The sequence below is a fragment of the Poecilia reticulata genome, linkage group LG5, assembly GCF_000633615.1.
Source record: "Poecilia reticulata strain Guanapo linkage group LG5, Guppy_female_1.0+MT, whole genome shotgun sequence".
In the NCBI taxonomy this organism is placed as follows: domain Eukaryota; kingdom Metazoa; phylum Chordata; class Actinopteri; order Cyprinodontiformes; family Poeciliidae; genus Poecilia; species Poecilia reticulata.
In genome coordinates, this window is record NC_024335.1 from 10,275,227 (window position 1) to 10,287,826 (window position 12,600).

A 12,600-nucleotide genomic window follows, 5' to 3' on the forward strand; every position below is an offset into this window, starting at 1 on the left:
ATATAAAGAAATTCCTAATCACAGGTTTTGTTTTTATTTGATATCCAAATGTTGGCCAGTGATTAGCTGTATAAAGACACCATTCATCATCAATCTGGCTCAGTCCTCCAGATTACATAATGCATCATTTTAACCTCCAAGAATTTCTCCTTGCAACAAGACGAAAACTTGCATTTTCAAACAAATATTTAATGCATCACTTAAGAATTGCATTTACCCAAACACTCAACAAAAGCAACATTGTTTCATCTATTGTAATGAAAGGGTTAGACGCTGGCAGCGAGGCTCTGTTGCAGGACCTGGATGCAGAATGAAGGCTCAGAGCCGTATTTACTTACATAATGTCAGCATAGAGTGAGCCAGTTAGCGATTTGGGCAAATAGTATCTGACAAGGAGAAAGTGAGGGCAGAGGTAAATTTCCTCTGAAGAGCAAACACATGAAAGGTTTGAATCCACCACAGTTTGGTTCATGGATATAAGTAGTTTGTGCTCAAAAATTATTTATACTGTTGTGGTTTATGCTTGATTTTATATAGAAAATATGTGCTGCTGTTTTGAAAGTTAGAATTTCTTGTGTTTTTTATTCCACAACCCTAAAAATGCTTTAGAAGAAGTGTTTTTCCAATCTCTGGCATTTCTTTTGAGATTTGTTATACTTTTTCATATTTTTAATCTAAACTCCTTACCTGACTGTTATGATGGAAATGTTTTCTTTTTGCTGATTAGGATTCATTTAAGGATAAAACAGGGAGCAACTCTTGGGGACAGCAACCTCCCATAATAACAGACAAACTTACATGAGTCAACATAATTTGTTGCAGCATTTCCATTAATTTGTTTGGTACAATATGCAAAACATGTAGATTTGGCAGATGAGCAATAGTGTTTTTGTACTTATTACAATAAAGCTTGACACAAATCAGCATTTTATTCAGTATGACACTAAACAGGAGTGTTACCTCATTAAAAATAACATGTCAAAACAAAGCAGCTAATTTCTGTTAGGATCTATAAATGTGTTAATTTTTCTGTGCCAATATTCCCAAACAAAGCTCCAGTACAATAATTGCATACTTGGATAGGATGAGACTCTACAGGTCACGGATTGGTCTACACAGAGTCTGGAGTTCCTCCAATTATGTAAAATTATAGTGATAAGTGTAAATAATAATGCTTGGGCAAAAGGAAATAGTCTGACTGGAAGGCAAACAGATGGTGTGGTGAGAAATACATACAGGCTTTTAAAATGAGAGAAAACAAAACGGTGAGCTCTAAATATTTTACCAAACACTTAGAAAACAAATCATAAAGAGCTCAAGGCTTTCGAAGCACTTCCAGGAAAGGCTCTGATATTCCTAATCTGAGATTACTTGTTGATAAAAATCACAAAGTAAGACATATAATAGGAATAAATGCATAAAGCTGGAAAGTTTCTGGCTAATAGGGAAACCTGCCAACCTGTCTGAAGACAAATATTTTGGGGTTTGTTAGAAACTAAAGCCACATAAGTAGTTTCAGTGATACAAGATGCAAACTTTATCAAAGATTTTTCAGTATGCAACGTTTCACCTCAAAAAGTCTCATCGAGTTTTGAAAAAAAAAAAGAAATGCTGAGATCCAAAGAACTTCACAGTTATAAATAAAACATTTAATATGCATATTTTTTTTTTCCACTACTTCAGATCAGGGTTGTCTGAAGCTACGTATGGATAAATAAAACAGTGTAAGCAGTAGATTAATGCTTTGTGTTATACACAAATAACACCTCAACATATCAAAGCAATTCATCAATTATTAATTGACTTTAAATCTTTTTTTTAATTGAGTTGCTGCTTAACAATCTGCATAACGTGACGCTTACCAGACGAGTGCCCGATGATGCAATGCTTCCTCAGTCGCAAAAAAAATCCCCAAAATAGGCTGTTTATGAAATAATCTTCTACTTTAGTGAATAAATAACTTTACAGTCTCTGCATCTTATTTACCCACTCAAACACTGACGCAGCAGAAAAACGCCTCTGACTGTTTGTGAGAAACAAATGCAGCCACCTAGACATTACCCGCCTATTAGGCAGGAGAGCTGCAAGTTCAAATCTGACAGAACAAGAAAAAAAATGCATTTTTAAGGCAATGTATTTACAGGGTTAGAGGCTTAGTGACAATATATAATGTGTGGCTTACTGAGTAGAGCGACATTTTATCAGGAGATGGAACAAGAGCTCATGAAAACCAGAAAGTTGGTTTTGTTGGTTTTGTCCAGACAAAGTTTTCTATTGCTTATTGCAAACGGAGCTGCTAATGTTGAAAAAAACACCATTAAATAAGAAATTAAATTAAAGTTACATGTGAATAAACTTGTTCTCTCAATAAAGCATTAAAATTATGGCAGTGATTGATGTAAACAGTTACATGAGATACATTAATAATTCAACCATCACAGAAAACGTCGCCGTCTGATTTAGACGTTGCAGTGACAAACTCCTTGTACTTGGGCGCGTCTACGTTTGCAGAGTTTTGGAGAAATGGTAGTCAGCCGTCTTACAGAAGAGCAACGTTGGAATGAGGCAAACTTTAATGACGTGTGTGATGCTGTGAGAGCTCTGGTGGAGCCAGCTGGAAATCCTCCTGCCACTTCCTGTTGTCTTCTTCATCATTTCTGCCAGTAGCAGCATCCAGCTGTTGATCACGTGACTATCGTGACCCAAAACAGTGTTTCAATGGCAGTTTTGCAAAATACATCTATTTTGATACGTCTGTGAAAAAACACATTATTCTAGCGCAAAATTGTTCAAAATAAGCATGTTTGCATTAAGCAAATTAATTTTTTTAATCTTATTTGCACAATTATATGGTGCAAAAGGATTTATCATAATATCTCATAAATCTCAAGCATAATTTGAGATTTATGAAACCTCTGTCTTAGAAATAAAAATGAACATTTGTGGTATTTGTATAACATTGGGACAATTTAATTGTCTAACTGTTGTGATTCAGACTCCCGAAAGCAAAGTTTGTGAAAGTAAAAACAATTGATTCTTGGCTAACCTAAAAACGCAGTGAAGTGTCCTCTAGTCTGCTTCTCAGTAATCTAGTAATATGAATCGCATGCTGGTCACAGAAAGAGAGACTCACCTGGGGTCGCATTTATTCAAGAACTGCCACTGAATACCGTCGGAGAACAAAATGCCACCCCTGATTTAATTTGAAGCATTGGATGCATCTAATGAAACCATAATCTCATGTGGGAAAAGGCTACAAAAACAACTTTGCTTATGAAAGATATTGCTGCTGTTTGAATGAGTCTGTTCTGATCAGCTGAATGCTGTCGATGTTCAATGGAAGGTCGAATTCGACCCACCGCCTTTACGCTCCGATCCATATTGGGACGTCGCCACACGGATCATGATCTGTGAGGCAGATTTCATAAAGCCGCTCAGAGAAGTCAGATAGAGATGAATCTGCAAATAGATATGTCCTTGTTATTAGTCTACGCCTGGCTCCATGTTGCAAAGGCGACTCCGTGTCTCCATCTCCATACATGTCTGCAACAAAGAGAATCTAATCAGCCGAATCTATTACAGATTGTATCATTTTGAGGACTTGCTCTTCTTTAAAGCACTGAATTCAATGATGAAACAGTCTGCATGTTTACATTATGGAGGAAATGCTCTAAATACACATTTTATACACATCTACATGTTTTTGTTTAACTGATATTTTACCTGAATGTCCCTTATTTTTTTTCCCATTATGCCTTATAAATTAGATGTGCAGACAATATTTACATTTTAAGCTTAGGAAGTTAAGCATAGTGGTTAAATGTGATTAATAACAACACTAGAATGTGATTAGTCTGATTATTTTTGTAATAAATTGACAGCATTAGTACAAAATAGACTTACAAGAATAAGACTTACATATCAGAACATCTGAGATATAAACACGTCTCTCTGGTTCTGCGTCATCTGAAACAAAAACCCTCCATTGATCTCACTGGATCATCTGGTATCACGTTAACGACAAATTGATCAGTGAAAGGGGTTTGAGGTCACTGAGGTCAACTATGAACCTAAAAAAACTGAATGACAGAGGGGAAAACTGCACTCCAATGTAAAGTCACCCTTACTTTGATTTTTAGACTCTGCTTGTCTCAATTTTGCCTCTTACAATGATAACTTTATTGTGTATTTTATTGCAATCTCTTAAAAGTATTTAATGTCCCAACCAGTCAAGTAAAAAGTTAAAAATTTCTTAAACTGAAGAAAAACCTTGAAGATTTAATTTATTATCTTTCTTTCTAAAAACGATTTAAAAGAATTATATTTGAAGGTAAAAAACATGTCCTAGTCTCCAAACACATGAGTTATTCTGGAATCATACTCATTATGCTTTGACCTCTTGCAGTAATAAAAAAATACTGGGGATGCTTTTAATAGCATCGTAACCTTCTGCTTTAAAATGTTAGTATTCCTAGAAATGAATCATCTACCACGACTTCAGGGACTTATTTCCTAACAGCAGCAATAAAGCATTAAAAGTGAGACTCTGTCTGATTCAGCATATTTAAATGACCGTGTCCTTTGCAAACTGAAGGGTGATGTGTGCAAAAAAAAAAAGAGAAAACCTGCCACCAGATCAGCAGAAACACAATTCTCCATCCTTACAACAAACACAGCAAATTTGATCTGATCTAATCAGAAAAGTTCAGGAAGGTTTGCAGGCCGGATTAGAATGTATAAATAAGAGGAAGCTAAAGGATTGTTAAACCACAGAGGTGGTTTACACAACAAGATCAGCTGCTTGAATAAAAATATCTTTCTTAGGAGAATGTGAAAGTCTGAGGATAACCCTCCAGAGTCATGACCTAAATCACACAGAGCTCCTTTGGGATTTCATGGAGAAAATAATGTCAGCTCTGATTTCTTTGCTGACTTATACAAAACCTTATGCAGAGTTGCTACAGGAGATTTTTTCATGGTAAAAATAGCTTCTGTTCAGATTTTTCCCATTATTTGAAACTTTTTTGTCTTATTAGCTGAACTTTTGTGGCTGTACTCGACATGAACAGAGCTTCACAGAAAAGATGAGTAATACAACGCAGGGCACGTTTTCTGCTTGGGAACCGTCTGTTCCCTCAAATGCAATCAAAAGGATTTAAAGAAATAGTCAGTCTATTATCAGCGCCTGATGACATCACAGCGGGCTTCTTCTGTGTGCTGCCTGCTCACGAAGCTGACTCAGGCTAATTGAGACAAAAACAAACAAACACCAAGAATAGAGTCGCGTGGTTAAAGAAGTTCAACCCCAACAAGGTTGATGAATCCTGATTCGCTGGGTTAAAGTTTGGTTGAGTAATAAGTTGTTTTTTTTCATGACTGTTGTAGGACTGTGTAAAAATATCGATTTGCGATATATATCAATATTTTCTTTCCTAGAAAAAAATCGATATTCATGCGCAAGTATCGTAACATCCAACTGTCACCTTGCTCACTCACTGCTTGCTTCGCCGGGAGAGTGATTAGGTCATCAGGCTTAGAGTGATTCCTTCACATGTTAAGTGTCGAGGCTAAAAAGGTATCAAACTATTCAGAGCAGGTACTTGGTGCACTTTGTTTACTTTACAAATGCATATAAGCTACAGTTTGTGCTGTTTCAATTAAAAGAAACATGTTTTCTCACCACTTCTTTGGTTTATTCTGTCCAGCTGTCGACTTTAAGTCTGTGTCCAACCAGAGCCAGGTATTGTGTAGTTGGTGCTTTTAATCAGTTTTCAGTTAAATGAATTCAATCCAACTCAATAACAGTCACAGAATGTCACCAAAATCACTCTGTCCCTCTAAAATCTTTCAGAAAATCGCAAAAGTGTATTGAATTGTATCGTTTGCTTAATATTGCAATATATCGTATTGTGAGCAGAATATTGTGTATCGTATCGTAATATTATTGTATCATTACAGCCCTAGACTGTTGCTTAATGTTCAACCTCTAATCTTAAAGCAAAGTTGTTCTTTTTTCTGAGAATAATCTCCTCTTTAACCATAATCCATGCAGACAAACGAGGAATTTGAATTTGGTTCCGTGTTGCTCTTCTAAAAATATTAAATATGTAAGCAGAAAAATAAAAACCTTTGAGCATAGGCGAGAATATTACTTAAAACCTCATTTATTTCAGGAACTGTCACATTTTAAAGATTATTTACACACAGATGGATGTTTGGAAGCCTTTATTTCAGCTAGTCATGATAATTTCCCACTTACAGTTAATGAAAACATTTTAAATTAAAATATTACATCAAACCAATATTTATCACATTAATGTGGGTTAAATGAAAAGTATATTAATAAAGTATATTAAAGGTTCTTTTTCAAAGGTACGTTTAGTCTGACAAGCAGACCTGTGAATTCATATTATAATTTAGTAAATATGACTCTTTACACCGCTAACATCATGAGATTTTTTTTTAGGAATAAACAAAGCTAAATTGCAAAAATTTAACTTGTGTTACCATCCTGTCACCATGGAAACACAGCAACCAAACTATGAATATAGATCCTTGCACTTTTAAAAAGTAAGCATGTCGATCATTTAAAATTTAAATGCAAAACAATTTAAAATAAAACAATTTAATCAGATTTTAATATAATTCCCAATAAACCAATGCTAATATTTTCAATCTGTGGTTTTTGTTAAAATTTAAAGATTCAATCTTCTTAGCTCACTTAAACTCGACTCAGTACTAAATGTTTTATATCATGTCTGCAATTATTCTTTAATACAATTAATTTAAACTTCGCTTTTTGGTTGTAAAATGGTAATAAAGTCACATTTACAAGTTAAAATGACAACAAAACATACCAGAATGAAATATATGTCTAAAGGTTTACATTTCGTTTGAGACATTTTTAGACTCCTAACTGACAAGGTTATTTATTTATTTTTTTTCTCAGCTTCCCTAACAAGAATGTCTGCAGATACTATGAATTCTTCCATATTAAGTGAAAAAAAGTGATTGTTATTCTATGAAACCCACAAAGGATGGCCATGACTGAAGCATGGCATGTGGCTTTTAAAGCAGAAGATCGGGATGCTTTCTGTTTTTGTATATCTATCTGCCGCCTCTCGAGCATTTTCCTTGGCAGCAGAACAAAACGGCTCGGTATTCAATCTCACTGGACCAGTATGTAGCAGTTCAAATCTGTCACACCATGTCGAAGCTTTCTTGCTGAACTCCTGCCACAATTTTTAGCTCCCTAATTGAAAATAGCGAGAAAGCCTTTCCGCTTAGAAGATGATGCCGAGTGACAACCAAGAAGGGGAAGAGAAGGGCTGGGTTGGCAGGAAGCAGACTCTGGACATTATCACCAAGCTGGCTCTCGAAGGAGCCGAATCGCTTACTGCATAATTAGCATTTTAGGTCAGTTATTGTGAAAGAAATATGCTTGCAGAGGTGTTGCTTTAAGTCCGTGTGTCATTGAGGGGTTTCCCTCAAGTCTAAAGAGGCCCATCTCTTTGATTTAAAATCTATACAGCAGAGTGCTATGGGGAAGGAAGCTCTCAGCTGTATTGATTTTGTTTTATCCTCATCATCATTTATTTAATAATTCATACATTCACTTTCATTTCCTCTGCAGTAAGCAAGGCTACAGTGAGGCAGGCATTGTCATCGTCTAATCTGTTTGGAAAATCCATTCACTTTATCCTTTCGCTCCTTATTCAGGCTATTTAACCCGCAAAAAAATACCAAAGTGTTTGTCATTCATGAGAAAGGATGATGTATGGAGTGATTCAGAGTTTGATGAATAGGCAATGATAGCTTCTAAGATTTTCTTCAGCTAAGACTTTTCAGTTTCCAGTCTGTTTTTACTCCCCTGACTGAAATATATTCCAACACTGCAACACTTTAGCACCTTCTGGTTAGTAATGATGGCGTAGGCTCGTGTGTGCATACAAATCATCATCCCTGTTGTAACCGTCCTAACCTTTTACCATCAACAGATGAGACATCATTTGAAGCTGGGATCAAGGTTCAGATCCACACGCAGGACGAGCCGCCGTTCATAGACCAGCTGGGCTTCGGAGTGGCTCCAGGATTTCAGACCTTTGTTTCCTGTCAAGAGCAACGGGTACGTCCTGGAAGAGATCACAGAACGCTGAAAACATGCTAAAATATGTCTGCATAGCCATCAGTAGCTGCATTTCCATTACAAATGAGTGCAGAGCTTTGCCAGTATTCCACTAATGTAGAAAAAACATAATTTTGCAATTGCGGTGTTTGCATTACATAAGAAACACAGTTAAAATCACATGTGAATAAGTTTGTTCACGTGATGCCGCGCCATGAAACTCCTACTACTTCCTGCCATCTTCTTCCTCGTGGTTTGCTTCAGTGGCAACATCCAATTGTTGATCGTGTGACTTGGTGTGACTTGTTTTGCAGTTTTGCAAAACAAGCCAATTCTGATACGGTTAAAAAAAAAAACATTTAATTGTTACGCCAAAACTTTTATTGAAAATGAGAGCTTTTCGAAATTGCCGTGTTTCCATTAAGCAAATTTATTTTCAAAATGTCAAATTATGCAACTACATGGTCAATGCAAATGCAGATGATGAAAGAAGTGACTGTAGCTTTCATTACAGTCCGATTTCAAAAGTGGTAAATATTCATTTACTCCTCTAAATGGAATCAATATCATTCAAGGTTTCCCGTCACTGGAGGGTTTGGTACTTTTAATGTCTTATAATCTGAATGCTTTTGTTTGTTTCTGGAGCTTCTGCAGAAAACTCACATTTTTTCAAGCATGACATGATGGTGCAGCGTGACCCGTAAAGTCTGTTTTTTTGCAGCGGTTTTTTCTACAGATTCCTTTTGGAAGTATCCAAAGCATCCTATTTTTACACAACACTGAAAAGTAGACAAGCTAGACTCAAACAAAGGGAAATATCACACTGGGATGTTTATTTTGTAGAAAAAAAATATGTGACTCTTTGTCTTCATCTGAATCTTTATCAGAGGTTTTGGTTAAAGCACTTTTGCATAAGTGCTTTAACTAAATATGAGACAGATAAAGGTGCAATTTAATGTAGATTCGTCATCTACATTAACTCGTTCACTTTAGCTGTAACCCAAATCCATTCACAAAACCAACTAATCAAAGCGCAGCTCGAGCAGGGACTGATCAACTTGGTTGAGCCCAGGCAGGGGCGGATCGGCGAGGTAACGATTCGGCTCGGTTCAGCTCCAATAAGGATGAGACGAATGGCTGAGGATGAGTTAATGGTTTTCTCTCTGCAACATTGCGCTCTCTGCAGGGGGTAGAACCCGTCTGTTTCCTGCTCTTTGCCGTCCGATCCTGTACACAGAGTAGAAATGTATTCATCAAGTCACTGTGGTAATAAATCTTTAGCTTGTTGTGTTGTATTATTGTGGAGGGAAGGGTATTAATCACTCACCGCAAACAGAATGAATTACTGCTTGCAAGCTACAGTGCGTAAAGAAAATGTAAAACAAAATCTGAGATAAGAGAAAAAAAGTTATTTGTTTTCTTCTATGACTAATGGATGATATTAAATACACTGACATTATAGTGCAGGGTCTGCAACCTGCTGCTCTTCCATAATCACTCTATAACTTTGGCTGAAATTATAAAAAACAAATGTTTGTAAATACGTTTTCCTGCCAATACTTTGTAACTATGTCCTTATTTTTTAATGTTTTAGATAATGCTTCTTTTTGCAAAAACATCTAATCTAAAAATGGAAATAAAATGACAACAATTTTCTACATAATCATCAAAAATGAGAAGTTGTCTTTTTCAAAATGTTATGCAACCTGTGTGCCTCTAACAAGGTTTCTTAGCTGCAGTGAGGGTAAAAATGCCCCTTTTTGCAGACCTGCATTGGTTTTGGTGCAGTGTGTACTGTGTTTTACTGGGTAACTGACTCAAAAACTCCACTCACTTTGGTGACTCACAAAGAATCACGTCAGTAAACAGAACAAATTTCCCATCAACTTCTTCAAATCTGACATGACTGCAGGTGAACAAGCAGCTCATGTAAAAAATCCACCTACATTTTGAAGTTGTGGTCACAGATTTAATATCAGTAAATATTGGTAATCTGGCAATAATACCAATATTAATATCAGATATTGACTTTGGCCCATTTTTTTCAAATCGATGCATCCCTACTTCACCTTTTTCTATTAACTGAATAGAAATCAGAAATAGTTTTTGCCCTTTTTACAACACAAGTAGACCAAATGTATGATAAAAAATACTTCATATATACACATAAGTGAAAGGTTTAGTAAATTACTGTAACATTTTATTTTTTCTAGTTTATTTTTTTGTACTGAGTTCCCCGTGTCTACCAACCCTTTGCTTCATACATAAATGCTTCACAAACCTTTATGTAGTTGTGTTGCTTTGAGCAGAGATGATTAAAGAAGATATCAAAGCTGTTTGAGCTCAGTTCTTTTTCCAACTTCAAAAATATCAAATTCTCGTCCCTGTGGACTCTACCTCAAACTCAATCCAGCATAATCCATTTATCATTTTTGTGCCAAACATAAGGCTCTTTGCAATGTTTTTTTTTTTTTTTACATGTGCTGCTCTACTTCTGAAAAATGTTAAGCAGCTTAGAGGTACAAAATAAAAAACTCTCACTGAACAGTTGAAATATTTCTTATTTGCCTTAAAACATAAGGCATGTATAAATCTGTGCATGCAAGATCATAAGATCCTGTGCAGGTGTGAGTGTTATCCATGATGCGTCTGCCTCCAATCCATCCTTTCATCGTTGAGCGCGCCTGTGTCTTTGGGTTGTGACATTCCTTCACAGCCCAGGTTTCTCTGGCAGGGTTGATCAGTTTGCTGTCAGTGGAGCAGCAGCTCCAAACATTTACGAATCTCCATCTAACTCTCTGTTCAATCTTTGCTTTTCATTTCAGGTACCCCTTTTTTGTTTGGCCAGTAGCTCTTTTCTGATGTTTTCCATCTTAAATTGATATTTAAAGTCACAAATATACTTTTTCCCATAAACATTTAGCCTGTTTTGTAACCAAATGTGTGGCTTTTGTGGGTTTGTAAACTTGCATTTTTTTAAAGTGTAAAAAAAAAAAAAAAATAGAGTAAAAAAATAGAGTAAACAGAGAGTACGTGATGATTTATAAAGCAGGGCAATAATTGTTATGACCTCCTTATTCTTCAAAGTTCTTATATAACCTCTGTTGGGGTTCTAAGAGGGAAAAAAAAAGATGCAGCTATTCTGGTGCAAACACGTGACAAAGTGTTGTCTTTGAACAAGTTCTACTGTGAAACTTCAAAACAGCGGTGAACACAACCACACATCTGGTTACACATCCTTCTAGTAAATTTCTTTATCCACTATGATGCGATTTCACACACAAAAAATGTATATAGAGGGGACAACAGACTGAACTACTAAAACAAAACTCACTTTTAAAATTACGAAGGTCATCGTACGTTTTAGAAGACATGAGAAGAGCGCTTCATCTCCATCTCCACCTTTGGGGCGAGGAAACAGATTTCTGTGGAGATTTGCTTTAGAAAAATACACAGGAGAAATATTTCTCTTTTCATAATTCTGTATGAATAAAGTAGTGACAGTATAATAAACCTATGCATTCGTGTATACTGTTTTCAGTGTACACTTTGTGTTCTTGCCATTGACAGGAATTTAAATATTGTTTTTCTTTTTCTGTATTTGTTTTGTCTTGTTTTTTTTTCCTTTTGCATTTTTTGTTTGGTTTTGTTTGGTTTCTGCATTGTGAGTTTAATGACAGACAGTCGTACATATCAAAAAATACAGCTCCATAAAAACATTTTTTTTTATTTTGTAGTTTATTTAAAATATGCAAATGATGCCTACCTTCCCACCTATTACAAAATAACATATTTCACAGCATCAAGTAAACCTTAAGGAAGCACAATAACTATAGAACACCATAGCCAAAGAAAAGAGCCGGCATATTCATAATACTTGTGATATTTGCAAATGCGCATGGTCAGCAGGAGATGTTGTTCAGCCTCATGGCGCCTCTCCAGTTTCTCTTTGTTCTCCAACACAGAAACTTGTAGTCGTTAGTGCGACTGCTTCTCTGAGCGCCCAGAGCCTCCTGCAGAGGGTGTGTGTGGTTACAGAGGACGGCCTGCATCAGATCCTCTCCTCCACCAGCTTCCCAACAGAGTCCGCTCCCCCACCCATCACAGACATACACTTTCTGATCCCGCACACGGATGCAAGCAGCATCAGTGAATGCAGCGCTGGCCACAACCAGCTGATAAAAAATGCAGAAGAACCGACTCCACACATTGAAAGATTTTCCTAAGAAGGAAGAGTTTCCTCGGTTCTTTCTTATTTGCCACATGTGTGTTAATAGATCAGTCCAGTTTGTTGTCAAGGTGAACTCACAGGTATTTATAGGACTCAACCAGATCAATGTTTTCTCCATCCATTGTAACAGGCGGATGCTGAAACTGGTGCTGAATATGGCGTTGTTAAAGTAAAATGTCACTTTTTAATCAAAAGTGAGGATGTAGGGTGTGCTGTGGTGGCGTAGGGGTTAAGCACTACCCAC

At 36.3% G+C, this 12,600-nt stretch overlaps 1 protein-coding gene across 3 annotated transcripts in view; it reads left to right on the top strand.

The window, feature by feature from the left end:
• The window catches only part of asic1b (acid-sensing (proton-gated) ion channel 1b), a 203,836-nt gene that overhangs the window by 170,465 nt on the left and 20,771 nt on the right, over positions 1-12,600 (top strand). For all 3 annotated transcript variants that reach the window (XM_008408900.2, XM_008408898.2, XM_008408899.2), the window contains one exon: positions 7,998-8,125. In XM_008408900.2, coding sequence (XP_008407122.1) covers positions 7,998-8,125 — 128 coding nt within the window. The remainder of the gene's footprint in view (positions 1-7,997; positions 8,126-12,600) is intronic.